Source organism: Opisthocomus hoazin, chromosome 4, assembly GCF_030867145.1.
Source record: "Opisthocomus hoazin isolate bOpiHoa1 chromosome 4, bOpiHoa1.hap1, whole genome shotgun sequence".
Taxonomy (NCBI): domain Eukaryota; kingdom Metazoa; phylum Chordata; class Aves; order Opisthocomiformes; family Opisthocomidae; genus Opisthocomus; species Opisthocomus hoazin.
The window spans coordinates 59,791,678-59,814,803 of record NC_134417.1 but is presented as its reverse complement, the minus strand read 5'-3'; the positions used below and the strand labels follow the sequence as shown (position 1 = coordinate 59,814,803).

Genomic DNA, 23,126 nt, shown 5'->3' with positions numbered 1-23,126 from the left:
CTGATGGGAAAGGTTTGGTAAGAGTAGAACAGAAGACGTACAACAGCAAAGAGCTAAATCAGTCTTGATGGACTAGAAAATATTTTTATACCACAAAGCTTTTCTGTGGTAATGTAGCACTGAATATATTTGAATCTCATAGTATAAAGCCAATGTGCTGTAATACATACCTGTGCAAAAAATTACATCAAATCCACTGTGGCAAAATAATAAGCCTTCAGCAGATATTTTTAGCTTTCCAAAGAATTTCTTCAAGAACATGTTAAACAGTCATGAGTGAATGAAGAAAGGAATTTCTTTTCTAAGACTTGTAGTACTGAATTGTTTTGGCTATTTCCTTAAGTAAATGTGAATCATTTATTCAAGAAACATGAATAATTACTTAATTGCCATGTAATCACCAGAAAACAGAAATATGAGCTGTGGTATCATAAGAACACATTACAGTTTTATTCTCAGTGCTAGCTGCAGTTAAAGTATAGAATCTGTGTTCAGCCCAAGCCAGCAATGTGCTAGTGAAGTCAGTGAGGGCTACGTGTAAATTAGGCTAGACCTGAATTTAATCCCAGCAACTGGTGCTTACAAGGATGGTGGGGCAGCAGGAAGCAGCCACTGTATGCTGTGCAACCATGAAGTACGGGAGGTTTCTGGGAATCAGTGGGCGTTGGGGACCTTGCTGAGCAGAGGAGGGAGCTGAGCATGTGCTAACAGGAAGGTGGTTTGGATTCCTGATTATCTGATATTGTTGCATTCATATACTCCCTCTGTTACCTCTTGGATATTCCCTCACAGATGTCAAGATTATTTATTTCCCCCTAGCCAGTCTGTTCGGTTTCAGTATTTCTACATTGTCCCTAGGATAAAAACAACCCCTTGCTTTATTCTACTTCAAGCAAATAATCCCGAAACTTTCCTTTCCCAAAGTGGGTTATGGTCTCCCTATCTCTGTTTTTCTTTCCTTCTTTTTTTTTTTTTTTTTTCTTGCTAATTTCAGTGCTATAAATGAGGGAAATTTTGCTTTGGTTATTAACAGTTGCTGAAGGTACAGATCTTATCCTGGTGTTCAGTATTGCTCTCGGTAATAAAGACATTGTCTGTTTCAGAAAAAAATCCCAACTACATTTATTTTCTGTCCAGCTTGAGAAATTAACTTCTATTTCAGATGGAAAACCTCACCAATGTAAAATACAGACAATATTAATTAATCTCTTTCTAAGAGACTATGACAGGTTGATAGCTGACTGAATAGAGTGTTTTTTGGATTCTGGGCAGGATTTTACTGTCTCAAATAGAATAAGAAAGATCCATGATTATTGCTATTGATGCCTTTTGTGAAATGAGGTAGTCTTTTTAGCCACCCAAATGAAATGACCTTGAAAGATGCTTAGGTATGGGGTGGCACATTTTGGCCCATGTGTTTTCTGGCTGCTAGCACATATATTTTTCAACCACAGGCTAATTCATGCACGCACACATGTAATAGTGGGCATGCACTTAGTAACAGAACAGGGGTAGAATAAAAACCTTTCTCAGTATTAGATATTTTCTGTACTAGATTTGACATAACACAATAGTGCCTGTAAGGATAGATGTACAGGTTTCCTGCTTTTCTTTCTTCACAGTGGTATATAGCCTGTGATTATTTTAGTGATAGTAGTGTAGCCTGTGATTATTTTATGTTTAGATCCATAAAGAAACTTCAAATAAAGAAGTAAAATCGGGGGGGGGGGGGAGGCCATTTGATATTTATGTGAAATGTCATGAAAGGCCGTCAGCTTTTTGAAAAATACATCGTATGAAATATTTTCACTTTTTTTTCCTTCTCAATGCAATTTTGTTGTGCTATACTGAATTAAAGAACCGGCTATAATCAGGTTGTTTTCCTACTTTCATTCTTAGCTTCTGGTAGTGTTGAGAAGACTGAATTTTGCGTATTTTTATTTCCTCCTTGTGCCAGTTAAGAGGACTTTGCTTTATTTATTTGCATAAGTTTAACCTTTACATCAGAAGTGTTTCCAGTTGGTTAGTTTTCTGCCTGTTTCTTTCTAACTTTTGCTAAGCAGTCATGCAGAGGTCAGCAAAAAAACATAGGACAGGAAAGAAATCTAGTCCATTTTAATTAGATCCATGCTTGGTTAACTCCCTTTCTGAAGTACTTAACAACAGTATTAGCTATCTTCTCAGCTTAACACAGTAGGTTAAAATAATAAAATAAATGACGTAAGTGGAACAAGAAAGATGATCTAAAATGAAAGTACATTCGCCTGAGCAGTAGTGGGAAAAAAAAGATAAAAATACATAAAGTGCAGCAAGGTTTTTACAGCAAGCAAAATGGGACTCCATGAGTGACCAGCAGTTCCTATGTCATCTCTTTATATGCTTAAAATGAAAAAGATAGTTTGGGTCTGTTGATGCTTTTTTTTTATATTCTCTTCTAATAAAAATAAATTTTTTTCTTTCTAATCTGAAGTGAGACTTTAATGTACTACTAACCAAGCTGGCCACTCTAGTGAGTTAGAACTGATGAGTATATTTGTGAGCAGACTAGGTGGTTTGGGGGTCTAGTTCCTGCAACTCTTGCACGTTTCTTGGCTTCAGTGAGCTCCATCTGCGTAAGTTTGTGTTTCATGAGGGTTTGGAAACCCATTTCTGATACCACCTATCCCAGAGTTTTGCCATTAGTTGCGGAGATGTTGAAGGGTGACTTGCTGGAATTCGGACAAGTCTAGTGTCATGTGTTAAGCAGGAAGACTGACTTATCTCAACACCATCTCATGATCCCTCAACACTGCCCTCATCTTTCACACATATGTAGTGCAGGAGGTTTTTGCAGAATGTCTGGCTTCACTCGCCTGTGACTTGGGACCACTTGGCATGTCTGTGATCTGCCAGACAGTTGCATGTGGCCCGTAGGGTTATGCAGCACAGTGGAGGCCCCACCACAGTGGTTTGTGGCCATGGAGAAGGCAGGCAGCTGTAATGAAGTGTTGTGGGTCATTGAGAATGGCACCAAAGCCACTGCTGCTGCAGTTCACCCACAGCTGCTGTGTAGTGGGAATGCATGCTCACTGGACCCTCGCGTATGGCACGCTCCCCAGCTGCAGCTGTAAGAAGGCCCGTTTATGGCTACCTTTTATCACTTATCTAAGGAATATAATCTCTTACCAAAGGGTAGAAAAGTAGAGAGGCATGGACCCTGGCTGAGATCAAACTGCAGCAAGAAAATCCTTTGTTCTTTCTGTATGAGGCTCTTGATAATGGTGCAATATGGTGGAAAATGGATTTTGCCCCATTGCATAACTTTATCTCAGCTGTCTTGGCATTTGGATTACTGTTTGGAGATCAGGTGACTTTCAGGGTGCCTTGAGTGACAAGTGGAACTCTGAGGAGAAGTGAAATGTGCAGGGAAACAGAGTTTGTTTGTGCAAGAGAGAGACAATAGGGGGCAGATGGTGAAAAATATCAGGAAGAGAAACACGGCAGAAGTATGTGGGGGAAAGAGGTTGAAGGACCTGACATAAGTGGAGGTGTCCAGAGGAAATCTGTGTAAGGGGAAACACAGGCCAAGGCTCCAGTCACTTCTCTGTGTTTAGTCATGAATTTCAAGTGCTGAATTTACTTCTTGAGAAGTATTCACAGATGTATGGTAAACAAGCAGTGACTTTCGGATACAGTTTGTTTTAGAGTACTGAAGCTGGAGGAATCTCACGTAACCCAGGTGTACAAAGCCCACTGGGACCACACAGACACCCTTGTGCTTCCTCAGATCTTGGATGACGGGATAGCAACGCATCTCTGTTTCTCGAATCCATATCAGATCTCTCAATGAGAAGTGTAGAAGGGCAGGTCACTGGCACAGAACATGCCATGATAGGTACTTGACCAAATAGAACAGTGTTGTTACTGGGGACAGGAGGGAGACTCATGCTACTTTCTTCAAGCACAAGCGTGATTAGGAATATGTAGCATGTCATCACGGTGAGGACTGGAGGCATTGCTCCTAAGGCAGGTCTTGCACATACAGAGAAGGAGAAAGCTGTCAGCTGTAACGTATGTAGAGAGTACTGACATTGCTAGAACCTGACCCAGTGGCTGCATTTAGTTGATGAGACTGATCCCTGGTGCCAAAATACATTTCTGAGAAACAAACTTTTAATTACTCGCCTTGTGGTTCCCAAAAGCACACCATCTCGGTGCCCTCGTGTTGCACTTTCTCCCTGACTTCTGCTCAAGAGCTCACCTGTAATTCTCAGGAATCTTGCTATTCTGCTAGATGGACCATGGAAAACACCATATCCATATTTCTTAAGCATCACACTCAAACCAAGAAAATAGTACTGTATGAGTTAGTCCTCGCATTGTGCAGCACCCCTGCACAGTTGGCAACAGATAAGCCTGTCACAGTCTGGCTGATGCCCTGATGATTTATTTTGTCATGATCTGTTTATTTGGTTGGTCCCACCTTCTTTCGGATGTAGGCCTAGCATTTCTCTGAACATTGAGAAATAAAGATTGGGGTGGTGTTGGAATCCTGTATTGTGTCATATATGAAATGCAAGCTTTTTCCCTACTAATCTGCAGTCTTAATCCTTTTCTTTTTTGCAGGAGCATCCATCTCTTGGGCAGCTCTCAGAAAAATTGATTGACAATAACATCAATGTTATTTTTGCAGTTCAAGGAAGCCAGTTCCATTGGTATAAAGTAGGTTAGAAACCTGATTTCTTTTTCCAATTTTGAAAGCACAGTATTTATATTAAAAATGAAAACAGTGCATAAATGATTGTATTTTTCATAGGATCTGTTACCTCTGTTGCCTGGTACTGTTGCAAGACAGATAGAATCACAAGCAGCAAATCTCAATGATTTGGTGGTAGAAGCCTATCAGGTATGATGAGAGTGACAATGTTGTATGCCGTATTTGTACAGGGATTTTTCACATTTCATAGCCTCAAGTTGGAAATTCCAGGATCTTTGCTTCTATCTGAAGTCCACAGGGATAAGTTCCCTACTTTTCTGAGTGTCCAGGTTGATGGGTGATGCTATCCCATGATAGCTCTCAAATTCGTAGGCTATTGGGGTCTCAAAACCAAGAGCCAGCACTTTTTCCTTTCTAAGGATGCTTCTGACTATGCTGTTTGATTCCCTGCACCTGTTGACATGTAACTTCAGAAAAAATGTCTGACTTGTTTGAATTTTGGCATCTCAGATCTTTAGTTACAGACCAGACACCACTGTCTAAATACTATATAAATTCAATGCAAAAAGATATTGCAGTATCTGGAGGGTTTTACAGCATAATTCTTAGAAAATGGGCAACAGGTAGGAATTTACAAGGAGGTAGTTTGACAACAGTGGATATTGTGGAAAGCAGGATTTACAGTGCACAAAGCAGTGTAATGACTCAGGGTTTTGAAGCCTGCCAGTAAAGAAGAGTTTTTATGGGGATATGGGAGAGAACAATGGAAATGGCTTTGTGAAGCCTTGCCTGGAATTCTCAACTGAAAGTAATAGTATGGGAAAGAGAAAGTAATAGTATGGGAAAGAGCATAAAGACAGTTTCCACAAATGGTTGATAGGGAATGGCCGCTTGAAAGTGGAAATTGGCATCTTGGTAGTGAATAAAATATGGCCTGGTAAGAGGGGGCATAAACAGCTTTGAAAATGAAGCCAAGTAGTATACATTTGGTGTACTAGAGCACAGAGAGCCCACAGAGCAGCATCAAAATCAATGTGATGGGTTCGATGTTTGAATGCTGTTAAGGTGTGCAAGTTCCACAATCATGCAAGTTCCAAAAGATGAAAAATCAGTTACAAAGCTGTATGCAAGGTACCAACATGTATCATGTTATTTTTAGTTAGTTGGACATGAGAGGCTGAAATTATCCATTGTACTGGGTTAACCATCTAAATCAGGCTGTTTGCTTTCAGCATATTGGCTATATTGAAAAGACAAGTCCCCTGTCTGTTCCTAGTCAAGAAAGTGTGTTTGTGCACATTTTTTCTCACTGTCATGTTGGAAACATTATGCAGAAGGCAAAGATGTTCAAAAGCAGTGAAGGTTAGGTGTAGTCAAATTGCAGAGAAGTCCATACTGATATTGTACTTCCTTTTATAAAATCAAGAGATCTCTTTTTGAATATGGAGGTTTGCAGGGAGTTACTGACCAAAAAATTTGAAGATCATAGTCCTTTTGTATGCCACTTTTACACTGTTCATCCAAAACTGTGTCCCAGTTTTTAGAGCATAGTCCAGGGGAAACACTCAAGGAGAGGAAACGAAAATTTACAAAATAATGGTTTAGTTCAATGGAAGATTCTGTGGGACTTTCCTGTTCCAGCCACCCCCAGTCTGCTCTCGCCTTGTTTTCATTTTTTAGACAGTATCTTCCTTCCCATCCTAAACTTAATTGGATTTGATATTTTGAGATTTTTATCATAGTTTTAGGGGCTTCTAATATACAAACACACAGTGAACAGGACTTGAATGTTTTGCATTTATGAAAGCAAAAGTGCTTAGATAAGAAAATAAATTTCGTGTTGATGCTTGATGACAGTGGGCCTCTTCCACTCTTGCTATAGGCAGGGAAGCCTTAGGCTTAGTTGTGGAAAACCCTGGCTGAAAATCCCTGGCTAAAAAGCCAAAGATGAGTCACTAATTTTCAAAAAGTTACAAAGATAAACATGTGTTCAGATTCATGTAATTACATTTCCATTTGTAGCAGTAAAAATATCCCACTAAACTAATTCTTAAAATACTAATATGCTAGGAATTTTAATAATCTCGTTGTGTGATTTTCAGCTCATAGGTTTGTACAGAGCTTTAATAAATCTTTAAAACATCAAGAAGCAATATTCCTTCTTGGAAGGAAATAGGATTTTAGAGCATGCGGTAAACACAAGTTACAAAGTAGTTGGCTTTTTCACTATTTTATACTGTAAAAAGTCCTAGTGGGATGACTGCTATAGTCCTACCTGTCCCAAATAAATCAGTAAGAATAATCCCAATAGCCTTTAGATCACCCTAAGGTTTGTTCAGAGAGAATTTTTCCAGGACAGATGCAAAATATCAGAAGTTTATAGTGTCAAGTCAATTAGGAACCTCTTCTGCTGGATGACAATAGTTGTGTGTATGTATTATTTTCAATGTGTGGCTAAAAGGCGGTGTAGTCTCTCGAACAATAAGCAGTTTTTGTTGTCCACGGTTGTTGGAATAGATTTTCAAATTGCAAAAAATACAGTCTCAAAACCATTTTAGAAAAGCTGAAAATGATTTTATCTGGAAAGCGTAATCCTCTTTATCAGAATTACCAGTTCACTGGTTGTGTATATTTGGAATGCAGTCGGGTCTTTATATGGGAAACAATGCTTTAATTCATTCCTTTATTCACACAGACAAGCTTTCTTCATTTTTAGTCAGACATAGTAACCATACTTGGTGTTAGTCACTAATGTACGTTATATGTTGAGATGCAATGCGACTGAAACTTGTTTTCTGGTTACAGAAACTAATCTCTGAAGTGAAAATTCAAGTAGATAACCAGATCCAGGGTCTTCATTTCAATATCACTGCGATCTGTCCTGATGGAAGTAAAAAAACTGGCATGGAAGGATGTAAAAATGTGGGATATAATGAAGAAGTATGTTGATAGTTCTCATTCTTCAAGGAACTGGAATACTTGTTTTTCTGTTTGGTTGGGTTTCAATGGTGTGAAATTTTCTAGGGATTTACTTAAACTGAAAATGGATTTATGTGATTGATGATCACAGACTCTCTATTATTCTCTGGTTTTATTTTTTCCTGAATCTTATTTTAATTCTCACTAATCTCATGGAACTAAGGCTCAAAGCTTTTCCTGAAAGCTAATGTCAATTAAAACTCGGCTCCTTTGTCTTCCACTGGGCACAATGGCCACGTTCATTGTGATGAAATCTGTGTGTGAAGAGGTTGAAAGATAATCACCCGGTGGAAAAGAATCACTGGAATTTGTGTCCTTGGATCGGTACGAGACGCCACCTTTCCCTCTCCTTGCTCTAGTAGTCTTCATGCACACTCAGGGTTGTGGATAATTAGTTTATTTTGTAAATCAAATTAGTAAAATGATTTATCCCCATTTGGATCGGTGCCATCTACCGAATGAAACAGATTGTAAAGCTGGAGCATCATACACCGTGAAAATGCGGGGGAAGATGTCTGGCTAATATAAAGAACATGGGTTTCTTCCCAGAACAACTTCTCTGTGCCTTGATATATTTACTTAATTGCTTGGACTAGCATAGTAATTCATTAGCTTGCCAGGAAGAGGTCTTTGTTTCTGGAGAGCAGGGTCAAGGAGTTCTTTCCTTCTTGACATGTACACACATCTCTGCTGGTGTGATTTTACTTGTGTCCGCGTGTAGAGATAGCAAAACAAATTGGTAGATTAAATGTGTGAATTTTAGACACATTAATTTAGATGTATTTTATGCTCTTCTGAGTTTTGTCTGCATGACTTGTTGCTGATTAGCTTCTACAGTTTAAAGAAGATTTGCTGTTTTTCTTCTTAACTCTTCTCCAGTGTTGTTCCCTGTGCATGTCATAAGAAATAGGGCTGGAATTTGTTCTGTTTAATGAAAAGAAAAATATTTATATCTGTTTCTTTTTAATAAAAAGCCAAGCCAGTTCATTGTAAAAGATTGCATGTGGTCTTAAACCTCTACTGCTGTTGAAAATGAGCCATCCTCAAGAGATTAATTTATTTTAACCGTAAATCCTCCTTTCAGTATTTGTTTACAGGCAAAATGCTTTTCCTTAATTCTCACATTCCTTTCATTGTCTAATCCTTCTTCCTTCCTTTTCTTATCAAAACACAAAGTGTGTTATATTCTGGAAGAATCCTATGGCCTCTTCAGGGTGCAAAACTGACTTTGGCCATTAGTGAGTGTCCGTGTTCACGGTGGTATAATTATCTAGTCGTAATGTCTTTAATCTTTCTGCTGCTGTGTTCAGACCTATCAAATTTCACAACTCGTACGCGAGACATGAGCTGCCCTGCCCTCCCATCTCCCTGCCGTTCCTCCAGTAGTGTGTTGTACATGAAGATGATGTTTTCTAGCAGGGCTCCGTGTTGAATAAAAAGCAGATTCTCTAGCTGCAGCCTGTCCTCCCCACGTGATATGCACCTGCCGCATGAATTAATTACTGCATAGCCACACTTTTGCCCAGTAACCGAAGGGAAGAAGTCTCATGCACAGAGAGTGTAGGCAACTGAGGGGTTATGTGTGTAGTGACGCATTTGAGAAAGAAGAAGAAAAGCAAAGGGCGAGACAAAGCCTGTGTGCCCCATCAATATGACATTAAGAAGCACATGCTTCTGCACAGCATTCTTCTCCTGTTGTCCGTGTAGGCAGCCACAGCCCCGCTCACCACAAAGCCACCATTGTCCCCAGGGGCTCGGCTGTTCTCGTGTGGGGGAGGCAGCGATGAGAAATGAATGGTCTTAGTCTTTGCGGGTAGTTTCCACTCCGTATGTAATCAGTTTCTTAGGTTTTCTCCTTTTTTTTTAATTTGGAAGTCTTTGTTCTTTGCGGTAAAGAGTGAAGGTATTTGCTTCTCTTGGGCTCCTTTCTTGCCTTTTCCTATTGGTTATATTTTCTCTGTGAGGAGGCAAGGAGTAGTTGTCTTCCGTCAGCAAGCTAAATAGACTTAGTGAGAATGCCCTTTCAGAAACCTACCAGTCAAAAAAACAACCAAAAACCAGTCATGAAATATAAGATTGCTATCCACTGAAAGTATCGCAGATGTGAGAGCTGTCAAAGAGTTTTGGTAGTGATTGATGCAAACTCTATGGCAGTCGCTTCACCACCAAAATGTTCTGGGCTCCTGTGCCAGGACTCCGGAAAGCCACGGGGGCTGCTGCTGCAGTGGCTACTGCTGGAGTGCGGTCCTGGGACATGGTGGTGATGGCCATGACACAGCCAGGACCTGGGCACTGGGTCCACCCTGAAGCAGCACTTGTCTGCCCAGGGCCGCAGCAAGAGCAGCAAGACTCCATCCGCATTGTAAGAATGACAAAAATAAGCTGCTGCTAAGGTATGGGTAATTTCTGTGTTTCCTTAGGAGCAGGTAGAGCAATCTAAAAAACCTGTGTGGTTTCTGTTTGCACAGACCATTTCTGCAGCCAGAACATTCATTATAGGTTCTTTTATGACTAGTATCTCTTTCTGTTTGTGTGTTGTATTGTTCAGTCTAGTCCCAATTCTCATCTGAGTATTTCTGTTATATACACAGAATGTACACATTAAAGGATGGAGATAATTCCATGACTATTTAACTTGTATTAAACTTGTCTTCTGGAACTATGCTTTCTTCACATGAAAAGTAGACTGCTGTCAATCTTCTAATGTTAGGGTTTTAACTGTATTTGTGATGCCTGTCATTACTAATACATCATATTTGACAAATGGTCACTGTGTATTTTGTTATTATTAGCTATTATCGCACATTTATACATAATGTAAGATTCTGCTTTATTTATGTGTTAAAAATTTTAAGCAATTTATAGGAAATAGTAATGATGTAAAATCTGTCTTTATTTCTTCTTAGGTACTTTTCAATGTATCAGTTACAATGAAAGAATGTGATGCAGCTGGAAGAAGAAAATATGCAATACTTAAGCCTATTGGTTTCAATGAAACTGCCATCGTTAATGTGCAGAAAAGCTGTGCCTGTCAGTACGGAGACAGTGCAAGGCACAAAAGAGTATGGGCTGATGAAACTTTTTCTGATGGCAAACAGTCCCATTGCAATGACAATAATTGTAGCTCTGACAGAGATACGCTTTCTTCTGAGAGGTGCAGGCAACACCAGGACCAGCCCATCTGCAGTGGTCAAGGAAATTGCATAGGTGGAAAATGTTTCTGCTACAAAAACAAACTAGGCAAGGTGTATGGCAAGTACTGTGAAATGGATGATTTTTCCTGCCCATATCACCAGGGAAACTTATGTTCTGGTAAGTTGCAGAGTTTATGTCTGTATTTTGGTTTTGTTTTGTTTTGTTTTCTGAATATTGTGTACATGATGCAGCTGAAAACAATGATACAAGGCTGTCAAGTACAAGAATTGTGTATGCAGAATTAGTGTGTGAAATGTCTTGAACAGCTTGATAGGAATTCACGCTGCCAGGCTTTCTGTATCACAGAGGTATGCACTGTTTACTAAACTTCAGCACTGCTTTTTAGGGGATTTAATGAGTTTTTTCTAAATATACCTAATTTAAGATTTAAATCTCAAACTTCTTCAGAGGTAATGACACTGATACCTTGGATAAAACAGTAACATTATTCAAGAAAGTAAGTTGGTATTATTTCAGTCTAATGGGAACATGAGATACTGAGAGATGGGGATGAATTATAACTTCCAGATGAGGTTCTGATTTTCTAACACCCTAAATCAGTCTTGTCAGAGATACAGTGACATTTGATTTCAAATACTGATATATATGCTAACACTGTTCAGAACACCTGCTCTAAAAAGGAGAGTAGAGTGAAACATAAACAGGGAGAGCTGTTAGAAATTCTTATTCTTTTTGTGGCCTACTTTGTGTTTTTTGAAGAAAGTATGCAAATGAAAATTACACATGAACAAAATACAAAATGTACTTCTAAGTTAGAGTTATTAAGGAAAAATGGGACTGAGTCAGTACCATTACTGTATCTCTACCAGAATATTTTTTCCCCCCTCAGAAGTAATTAAATATTTTAAAATCCGTACTGCTATCCTGCATCCTCTCATTTCACTGTACACTGACCAGTGGGTGAATTGAGGCACCAATTTTTTCGACTGCAGTTGGATAAATTTAGAGTAATACTATGGAGTTTAGTAGAGTTATTTTGGTTTTGCTCTGCTGGTCACTCTGAACTTTACATAAAATTAAGAGAAAGAATGTTACCTAATCCTTTAAATACTTCCTTCCAAAACACACAGAATTACAGTTCATCTCACTCTTCTTCTCTCCCCTCAACCAGCTTTGCAAATTTACTGTTTCTTAGCCTAAGCAGACCTTTCAAACATAGAGGCTCCTAAAGCCTGAGGCGTGGTGCCCTGGTCGGCAGAGGAGACAGGGAGATCTTTGCCTAAGAGATGTTGGTGGTTGTCACCTGTGATGGAGTCCTGCCCTAGGGTACCACAAAGGGAACCTACCACCCAGGGCCATGGCTGAGTGGTGTGCCTCTTTGTGGGATATTTTTGAGCGCAGAGCCTTGCTCCGAGATGTCCTATGATCCCCTTCCCCCTCCATTTTTCCCAGCCCAGGCAAAAAAATGGGCAGCCTGTGCCTTGGTCTCCGTCCCATCTAGGGGATCCTATCATGTTCCGTCTGAACATGAGGAGGAACTTCTTCCCTCTGAGGGTGACGGAGCACTGGAACAGGCTGCCCAGGGAGGTTGTGGAGTCTCCTTCTCTGGAGATATTCAAGACCCGCCTGGACAAGATCCTGTGCAGCCTACTGTAGGTGACCCTGCTTCGTCAGGGGGGTTGGACTAGATGACCCACAGAGGTCCCTTCCAACCCCTACTATTCTGTGATTCTGTGATTCTGTGATTCTGTGATCTGTTAGATGGGACCATCGCCCTGCAGCTGCTCTGTGGAACCCTGGAGCACAAGAAGGGCCCTCGCAGCCTGTGTGAAACTTAGGTACTGCCGAGACATAGTTAAGGAGACCTCATTAGATTTGCTAGACCTGCCAGTGCTTTATGTGCTATTTCTATATTTCCTATAGGTGCTCTCATACAGAGGTTCTTCATAGCCTTGGAATCCTTGAGGCTGCGCATTTTAAGTTCTTATGGAACAATCTACGGTTCATAAGCACAGCATACCCACCTGTCCAGCTCAGTCATCTGTCCTTTAGAAAGGCAGAAAAGCAGTACTGTCTTGTGCTTCTGAAAAGAAGAGAAAAAAACAACCTGGCATGTGCACATGAACTCGATACTCCTTCCTCCACTGAATCTTGCTGTTTGTTTGAATTGAATGCTTTCTTGCTAAAGAGAAGTTTGTTTAGTTTTCCTGAAGACTGTTTTCCTGGTCGTTGCATAATTTTTAATCCCTACTGCTTTGATCCAAGGCAATAGGGAAAATTCTTGTAAAACATTTTAGGATGACATCAAGGTAGCAGCTTTTGCTCTACTTAACAATGGACAGCAGCCATCAAAATGTATCATGCTGGTAATTTCAGCCTAAATTGTTAACTTAAAAACTAATTAGCAAGCCAAGATCTAAATTAGCTCTGTTTAACGTAAAGCACCAGCAATACAAATGAATGCATATAAAAATTGACTTTCTGTGTTTCCATGTTGTAGGTAATGGTGAATGTGAAGCTGGTAAATGCAAATGCTTTGCTGGCTGGGAAGGTGACCGTTGCCAGTGCTCATTACAATCAGCAAAGCACTGCCTGAATTCAAAGGGCCAGATTTGCAGTGGAAGAGGAAAATGTATATGTGGAAAGTGTGAGTGCACAGATCCGAGAAGCTTTGGCCGCTTGTGTGAATATTGCCCTACTTGTAACGAAGCCTGTGAAGAAAGCTGGTATGTTTCTTGTGCGAGACTTAACTTCTTAACTCTGTAGTGTTGAACAAGAAGGAATATTTCTGCTTGGCTAGGTGTGTACTGTATTTCTTAGATGTTTAGACTGCAGGAAATTGAAGCAATTCGTACTTGAGACTTTTCTCTATGTAGCTGAGGGGTTCACACTGGCAAGTAAGAGAATTGTGTGTTTGTATCTGTGTTCACCAGTCTGCATCCAGCTTTCAGCTTTCTGAAGTGGAAGGAGGTGTGTCCTATGAGTATCTTTTTTTTAATATATTTATTAAAAGATGGTCCTTCATATAAAATCTTCTGGGAGGGAAATAAAGCCCAAAAATTTGGAGTTTTAGAAATGGACAGTAGATCCTACTCTTGAATGCCACCCAGTCCAATAACATTCTGCAAATTTTGTTATGCACACTCCTTGTGCTTGTCAGCTGAAAGAAGGAGGTGTGGAACCAGAGCGGTACCTGCGCATTATTGCTGCCATTGGTCAGCAGAACAGAGCTGGCCTTACCCAGACAACAACATTCTCCATTTCTCGGTTTTAAACCACTTAGTCTTCACTGTGCTAGTTTTAAAGCATGCTATTTTTCCTTACCCATGTAAAGGAAAGGTCAGTGTGGAGGTCAAAATGAGCAGCCCAAGGAGGAGATAAGCTAGACCAAGCTGTCAGTGGCTGGTGCTAGCTTAAAGAGTCAGTGAAGCCCTGTCTTTGGGCATGGCTCTTCTATGCCCTCCAGTCAGCACATGTAAACTTCTACAACCCACTGTGGCCGAGAGGGTGAGAGATCAGCCTTTAGCTGGAAAGGGAATTATCATCAAAACAGAATTGTTGTTTGTTTGTATTCATTTGAACTATAACTCATCTGGTGAATACACTGGAGACACAATCTGGGCCATGTCTGAAAAGGTGACTGCGAAGACTTCACTAGGTAAAATGCAGTTAGCCTTGCTGGCTTACACTTGTTCACAGTCAGTGAAATGCGTGCCTTTAGTAAATTCAGAAGATGGCATAGCTTCATTAAAAATTCAGTCGGGGCTTTTTCAGGAGCACTTATGATGTGCGTCTTCTGCAAGGCTATAGAGCGAAGATGGCAAGACTGACAGCGCTGCCTTCCACTGTGCTGCTGACCCTCTGAACTGCCCAGCAGCAGGACCTTGCATGGCTTTGTCTTAACGTAGCATCCAAAAAATGGTTAACAAAGTTGTTTCCTACATCTGTCTCTTCTCTTCAGTCCCAGTGTGTATCCCAATGAGACTGATAGATAAGGAAGACTAGGACTGAACTAGAGGCTGACAGCTGAAGAAAGGGTGCCGGACTCTTAGCTACACCCCTTGAAAAGCATGCATCACGAAATGCAGAGCAAGGGCCAGATGAAGGTAGCTCGAAGCCAAAGACATGGGATAAAATGCTGAGAGGCATCACATTTCAGAAAAAAAATAAATAAATGTCACAATGTTTTTACTAACAACGGGAAAATGTTATGAGCAAGCGATACGTCAGCCTGTTGATACAATCTCTTTAAGGAGCGTGCAGAGAAAGACATAGGTTTCTAATTACATTGTTATTTTACAGGAATTGTGTTCAGTGCCAGCATTCGAACAATGCATCTCAAGCTATACTTGATCAGTGCACAACCTCTTGCGCTTACCTGCTGCATTATATTGACCGAACTTCAGGTATGTGACATTTTCTAGGTAATGTTAATAGAGATGAAAATCTATTGGGATTAATAATCGAATTCACCACTGTTACAATGTCTTTCAAAGGCCTGTCATATTATTACAATAACAAAGAAAGAAAGCAGGCAAAAGAGAAAAATCACTCATAGCTTCAGAGAACGTGAAAGATAAATAATAACAGGAAATGTGATTGGCAAGCATTGCTAAATCAGATTTCCCAGTTCCTTGAGAAGTCACATCTAATAATAAAGAATCCTGCCTGAGTAATGCTTAAAGAAATGTTTATAAAAATCTGTTATGGCATTTGTACGTTTTATTACTTTGGATTTGCTTACATTATTTGACATTACCAGAAACAAGGAAGAATGGAGTAGAATGCTTACCTCACGTTCAGTAATGTTTAAATATTCCTTTCAAGTATAAAAAGCTGCACAGTTATGAGGGCTGTGGAAGAATAAAATATTTATTAATAAAATCTCATAAAGCTTAACCAGTCCACACTGCAACAAAAATTCAGGTAAATGGGTACCTTCTGTCACTTCACATTTTTGTACATCTTGTTACCTTACAGTTGTTCATAAATGAGAAAACTAACTGTGAATAGTTTTCTCATAACTTTGTATTAATTGAAGGAAACCTTGCTGTGCGAGAGAGTTTTACCAGTGAGGAGAGCATTGGACAGAGATTCAAGAAACCACATTTTCTGTCATATTTTGCCAATGACCTGCACTGTAATCTTGTGAAGATTAAGCTGTCTTGGCCCCGTACATCTCTAGCTATTCATCCTGCTTATTTCAGCTATAAACTCACCAGCTGACAGAGAATTTACAGTGGCCAAGACAGTGAAGCCTGAGTCTTAGCTCTGTAGATTAAAGGAGTAACAGTTTCACCATTTTTCTACAGCGGATCTTAATCGGAATTGCCTTTCGTGGTATGCCCTGCTTCAAAAGCTACCATATGGCAACTTTTCCCCATAACCTCCCTTGAGTTATTTTCCCTTAACTTTTATCAGGCTTCTGTTACATTTATGTGACATTAGTATGCAGTGGTAGATATAACTGTGTGTGAGCGATGTGCCTGTTCGTTCATTAGGCTTTACACTTTTTTTCCTTTTGTTGCAGAATGTTTCTCTGGACGAAGCTACTTTAGAGTCTTTTCCATAATCTTTATAGTTACCTTTCTGATCGGGTTACTTGTTGTCCTTATCATCAGGCAGATAATTCTGCAGGGAAGTAGCAATAAAGTTAAATCTTCAGCTGATTACAGAATATCTGCAACAAAGAAGGTAATTGATTTCAGAGCCATCATATTCAGTAATCTTTTTCTTACACATAGAAGTTAGCTAATCGTTGACGAAAATTGTGTCTTCTCCTTCAAGGATAAGATGTTTTTGCCTACTGTTTGTACAAGAACAGTAACATACAGACGTGACAAACCAGAGGAAATAAATATCGACATCAGCAAGTTACGATTAAACGAAGCTTTCAAGTGTGAATTCTGAAGACAGTGTGTTTTCTGCAAATTTCTATTTCCATCATGCTCGACTTTTTAAAAAGTTGCCTTTTGTACTCTGTCGGAGTCTTGACTGTTGCCATTTGGTTTTGTGTCATGCATTTTGTTGAATACTGTAACAAAGTGACATGTAAGCATATTCACATAGTGTGACTATGTTTGAAACTATAGCTGCTGTATTTTTTTTTTTTAAGAGAAATGTGCGTTACTACTGTTCAGGAACTTTAGTGTTGATGTAGCACTTTAGCGTATTCTAATTTATTTAGTTTTGTCCTAGAATGTAGATATGAACCAGTCTGACAAAGCACTGATCTCACTCTACATGTAGCTAGTACTGATGTGCTCTGTGGGAATGGACAAAACCTGTGACTGAAATATTAACATTGCTGTATATTATAGCAATAGGTAAAACTATTCAAATGCTCTTAAATAGAGTAAGCGGTACTTTTATAGTTCTCTCAGTTGACTAAATTCCACTGATTTGTCTGCTTTAGCCTCTTAGCTTCTCCTCGTTACTAAATAAAAATGACTGGATTAAATGAATGCTTAGTTACTGGCGTGGGTGTATAGTTGTGTGCGTATATGCACACACGTGCGTGTACACACACACAGAGGTAAATTATATATGTATAGTTTTTTATACATTATCGTGTCACTTAAACATAATTTGTATCTGATAAAGAGTAAATTTTAGCTTTTTTTACTTGTTTCAACGTAAAAATTTATATATGAAAACTGTATATGTATATGGAAACTGAGTGGCTACAGAAAATAAGAGTTCCTCTGTCCAACAGCATAGTCTACATTATGATCACTGCCAATTGACCTCACCTTTGGAGTCAGAGGCATCAACTCCGTTGTACACAGATAAATTACACCAGAGGTGTGTTTGGTTTGCTAGCTACATGTCAGTGTTTTGCCAAATAAGGGCTTTGTTCTTTTTGTACGGTGACAAACAGAAGTCTGATTTTACACACGTGCTCTTTTTCCTGTGTAAATTAGTTGACAGGATTAGTTTTTGTGAATCCTTACATAACCACTTCAATTTTTGTGACTGTGCATTGAGAAATGCATCCAGTGCAAAGTGGAAAAGAACCTGCAATTTGGAAGAAGGTGAGGAAAGCAGGAGTCGTTTTCTCTCAAGAGAACACATTAGTTGACTTCGTAAGTGTGGGATCAAATTCTGTCTTCAGAAAAGGGCAAAACTCTTCTGAAATCAGTGGGACCAATATAAGCTTATCTGAGAGCAGAATTTGAGCTAGAAGGTCAAGCAGAAGCATTTTCGTACCCCTGAAACCAGCTGAAGTAGTAGAAGACGTTATTGTTACATACTAGTTGGAAGAGTCAGCCAAAAATCTGATTGACTAATTTTATGCTGCTGAAACCCTACGAAAATCTGATCAACCTATAATGCACTAAAATCTTGCTGGCAAAAAGAAAAATCATCTCAGAAAACAATACACAGTGTACCACTTTAGCGACGTTAATTAGTGATACTAAATATTGGTCTGTACTTGTCATACATAAGAGTTACAGAAATAATGCAGAACCTCTTTATATGCAGTTTTTAGAAATTAGTGTCTCTTCATATTTCCTATTCTGTATTTCTTCTGTAAATTCCTACTGAAATCTGAGGAGAATAGACACGAAAGGAAGGCAGGATGCAGAACAAAAGATAAGTGTTACGTGAGTGTTCATAGTTTCTTGGGTAAAGTGGGATTGAGAAAAATAATATAGAGACAATAGGCCTGCCATTAAATTGTCATAAAAGCTTTAGATTTTAGAGATTGTTTTTTAAAGAAAGTAAACTGGACTATTGAATGTTTTAAAGCAGTCCCTGAGCTTTCTACCATAGAGGTAGGAGTGTCTTATTTAGAGAAAAGGGAGTTTCCTTACACCAACCCTGATTTAAGTGATAGCTTAATTGTAATATCTTAATTGTACATTAATTCTGTAATCTAAGTTTACCTTAAACTTTCACTTTCTTTTAAAATATGTAGAACCGTTTTACTCCTGTGTAAATTAACATGTTCCAAACAATTGGTTTCAGTGGGATAAAGAGAAAAGACTGATAAATGTTTACCTGCTATTGCCCTTGTCACAATTCATTAGTATTTTTAAGTGAGTAGGAAACAAAGTCTCTGGTTATCTGTTTCACTTAACAAAACAAACAACAAAAATAAAAGCTCAGCAGAGAATATCTGAGTATATAAAAGAAGATGTGATTATGTTCTTTAAACTGTGATAATTTTTTTTTTTTTTTAGCAAAAAAAGGTTGCTAACATAGGGGGAGGTAAATTATGTGGGTAGGGAACAATGGAGCTGGATTCTTTGTGGAAGAAAGATTTGAGCTGTAACACCCATCTTCCAGACACATCACACTGCTACTACTTTTCTTCTGTAGCACTTAGTTGGCATTGCAGTGCTGCCTGCGAAGAGGCACAGCCAGTAATTCCTTATCAGATACCTGCCTGAATGTTTAAAATGCTCTGGTCAGATAGAGCAGGCTCACAGGACAAATTGCACTGTAAGCTGCTTGCTGTCCCGAGGTTAAAAAAGAGTATATTAAAAAAAAAAAAAGTTATTTTTAAGGAGGAGAAAAAAAAAAAGAAAAAAAAGCTTTTTTGCATCTCCCTCGTGTTTGCTGCATTGTGGAGGAGGCTGGTGCAAAAGAATAAGCTGCTGCTAATGTGACAGGTCAAGGCTTTTAGAAGGCCCATGGGGAGCTTATACAGAGCAGGATCCTTGGGAGGAGGCTTTGTTTCTAGGGATGGAATCTATCCATGAGAAACTCTGGCTTTGCTTGGTACTTGTTTCCCTCTGCCTTTGACCATGTTTTTCAGAAGAGCTGCTGCAGGAGATGAATAGCCCAACAAAAGCCTCACTATTTAGGGAGCTGTGTTCCCTCAGCACATGACCTTAAATGAGAAAGCAGCCTGTAATTCACAAGGAATTTCCTCAGCGATTGCTGAAGGACTCTGCTTCCTATAGTGCTTAATATGGGAGATATTAAAGACGAAGTAGTTCGTATTAGTTTTCAATGTATTGTGCGTCAAAGATGCTCATGAAAATAGGGGGAAAAATATCTAGCCTCAGAATAGAATGTTCCAAACTTCTTAAATAAAACTTCTTATACTAGGCTTCTTCAAAAAATTAAAAAAAAGTCAAATAATTCAACTACATGTCTATGCCCAAAAATATACCAGCAGATACTGTTGCATCTCATTGTTGGTTTGGGAAATTGTTTTTAGATCTGCTCCCACAAACAGAGCATGTGCATGACTTTTCACAGCAGATTTGGTAATGTTAAAATCCATATGTATAAGTTTTGAATTCCAGTCCCACTTTTTTTTACCTTTAACTGGTTATTTGTGTAACATTTTGGAATGTTTCATGTTTATGCAATGAAAAAGCATACATTTTACTTCAGATTTTTTTCAAAGACTCTAAAATGAAGAAATACTATGATTTGATTATTTCCAAGCATCATGAGTACATTAATAACATTGCTACAAAAGTGTGTGGGAAAATAGCTGTTTCCTCCAGCAAAGTGCACATAGTATGCGAGGAATTTTCATTGTGCCCAGCTGAAATTGCCTGACGTTCACAAGGAATGTTGAAAGTGAACCTTAAAAAGGAAGGACGTTTGTATAGGCATAGTTTACATTTTATCCATTATTTTCAACTGGATTTATTTTTTCCTCTCTATGGTGTCATGAAAACCTGCTATGTAAAGTATTCTTCAGACTGCAGTGGAAAAAACTATTTTCCCAGTCTGATCATGTATAAGGTTTGTTTCCTGCTTAGCGTGCATACCTAGATGTACATGCGTTGCAAACTGTGGGAGTGAACGTGTGAAGCAGCTTCAAGCAACCTGTAGTCTAAAGTAACCATAAGGCCTAGCGACGCTCAAGGCAGCGAGATGCAAGGGCACTGCTGCCGTGTGGGGACTTGCAGAGGGATGGCATCCTCAGCAGGTACAATGCGTCCTATGAGCCCCGGAGCTGGGAATGATCCTACAGCATCCATACAGAGATGCTGCTCTGAGACCACGCTTCTCCATTTGTCAGGGCAGGAAGCCTGCTTCAAAGTAGGTTGGCTTGGCAGAGGTGGTAGGGTTTCTGTCCTGGGCACTTGGCCACACGTTATCCTCAGCACTGCAGGCTTCTTGCGTCTTTACTCATCAAAAAATACTTGCATGTATCTTAGCAAGAGGCCACCTGTGCCAGTACGTACTGTAAACCTGGACGCTGCACACCTCCGCTAAAGCTTCTGGGAAGTCTCTGGGCATCTGCCCGCTGACTTCCCACCAGCCCCTGGATCTTCACCAGCCAGCCTTAAGGAACGTAAGCCACGGCTGGGAAAGGGCACTTCTCGTAGAGGCGTTCGTGCTGAGTCAGTGCTGGGTGACGCTTACACGCTCTGACTGTGAGGGAAGCGTAGTGCCAGTGTGCTGGCTGTCCGTTTGCAAGGGAGGGGAAAGATTGACTTGCTAGGCAGAAATGGAGCAGTACTTAAGAAGAACACTATTTTTTAATGATTATCTTGATGCTGCTTGATGCACAGGAACCTCATTGACATTACAGAGAATGGGAATTCATGGAGAGGGTAAAAGTTAAAATTAGCTAGCATAGATGCGTTTCTATAGTGAGCCAAATAAATGGGGTTTCGCTGAGTGTGAGCAACCTCAGAATAGTTGGCCTTTGGGGGGGAAAACCTAATATTAGTACATTCTTAAGCTTTAGAAATGCTGCTCTGTATTGCATGTTCTCTTGTGTTTCCTTTTCTGCACACACTCTTTAAAAAAAGGTACCTACTTATTAAAAAGAAAAAAAATACAACGTCTGGCATTTGTTAAAATAATGGCTTCTACCCAAATCCTAACATTTCATCCTGCTACCTATGTTGTGTTTGGGCTGTTTCAATTTATCTTGAAGGGATATGTTGAAAGATGAAAGATTCATTTGGGAAGGCATTGATGTTGGATGAATTCACTGTGCTAACATCTTCACTTTTACCTACTACTGCTTCAAAAAATAAAGCTACCTTGAAGTGTCTTATTTAGCAATGGTGTGACAGCTATTAATAATACTACAGTTTTTAACTTTCTATTTAACATATACTACCTTTTGTAAAAAAATTATATACAGATAAATAATGTTTCTCTAGATTTTATGCATAGAGAATGTTAGTAAGGGAAGAGATTTTAAATAAATTTATAACTTCTTACTGTTCATTTTACGTTTTAAATGATACTTTTAAATCACTACTTTTGTTTGTCTGGAAATATACTGAATATTTTATTATTTAAAATAGTGTACTTTTATAGCTGTTAATTCCAGTTGACTACTAACTTCTATTTTGGTATTTATTAATGAATTGACACTGTAGTATATTGAGATGTTTATTTTTCTATCATCAGAGCTGTAACAACTATGACATAGCATTATTTTAATGCAACATCATTGTACTTGCTCTCTAAAAAATAAAATCGCTATTTAATCCATATGGGTTTTTAATATTTTTAATGTTTAATATGTCTGATAAGTGAAGGAAGAGATGCTCACCTCCTTTTAAAAATACAAAGCACTGTCATTAAGGTGCACAAATGTCTGCAAAGGGAAGCATATGCTTTCAGTCATTTTTAAATGGAATAGTACTGTGTCAGCATGGGTTCACCAAGGGGAAGTCATGCCTGACCAATCTAATAGCTTTCTACGATGACATGACTGGCTGGGTAGACGACGGGAGAGCCGTGGATGTTGTCTACCTAGACTTCAGCAAGGCTTTCGACACAGTCTCCCATGATATCCTCCTAGGAAAGCTCAGGAAGTATGGGCTGGATGAGTGGTCGGTGAAGTGGATTGAGAACTGGCTGAATGGCAGAACTCAGAGGGCTGTCATCAGCGGCGCTGAGTCTAGTTGGAGGCTGGTAACTAGTGGTGTCCCTCAGGGGTCAGTACTGGGCCCAGTCTTGTTCAACTTCTTCATCAACGACCTGGATGAAGAGTTAGAATGTACCCTCAGCAAGTTTGTTGATGACACCAAACTGGGAGCAGTGGTAGACACACTGGAAGGCTGTGCTGCCATTCAGCGTGACCTGGACAGGCTGGAAAGTTGGGCAGAGAGGAACCTTATGAGGTTCAACAACGGCAAATGCAGGATCCTGCACATGGGGAGGAACAACCCCATGCATCAGTATAGGCTTGGGGTGGACCTGCTGGAGAGCAGCTCTGTGGAGAGGGACCTGGGTGTCCTGGTGGACGACAGGTTAACCATGAGCCAGCAGTGTGCCCTGGCTGCCAAGAAGGCCAATGGGATCCTGGGGTGCATCAAGAAGAGTGTGGCCAGCAGGTCGAAGGAGGTTCTCCTTC

At 39.6% G+C, this 23,126-nt stretch overlaps 1 protein-coding gene across 2 annotated transcripts in view; it reads left to right on the top strand.

Moving 5' to 3' along the window:
* ITGB8 (integrin subunit beta 8) overlaps window positions 1-22,061 on the top strand; it is a 50,395-nt gene extending 28,334 nt beyond the window's left edge. The window contains exons 7-14 of one of the 2 annotated variants that reach the window (XM_075419183.1): window positions 4,606-4,701; window positions 4,796-4,885; window positions 7,502-7,636; window positions 10,582-10,987; window positions 13,332-13,557; window positions 15,134-15,237; window positions 16,362-16,525; window positions 16,619-22,060. In XM_075419183.1, coding sequence (XP_075275298.1) covers window positions 4,606-4,701; window positions 4,796-4,885; window positions 7,502-7,636; window positions 10,582-10,987; window positions 13,332-13,557; window positions 15,134-15,237; window positions 16,362-16,525; window positions 16,619-16,741 — 1,344 coding nt within the window. In that variant the 3' untranslated portion in view covers window positions 16,742-22,060. Of the gene's footprint in view, window positions 1-4,605; window positions 4,702-4,795; window positions 4,886-7,501; window positions 7,637-10,581; window positions 10,988-13,331; window positions 13,558-15,133; window positions 15,238-16,361; window positions 16,526-16,618 lie in introns of both variants that reach the window. The other variant, XM_075419184.1, reaches the window with a different exon arrangement.
* Window positions 22,062-23,126: the final 1,065 nt, after the last annotated feature.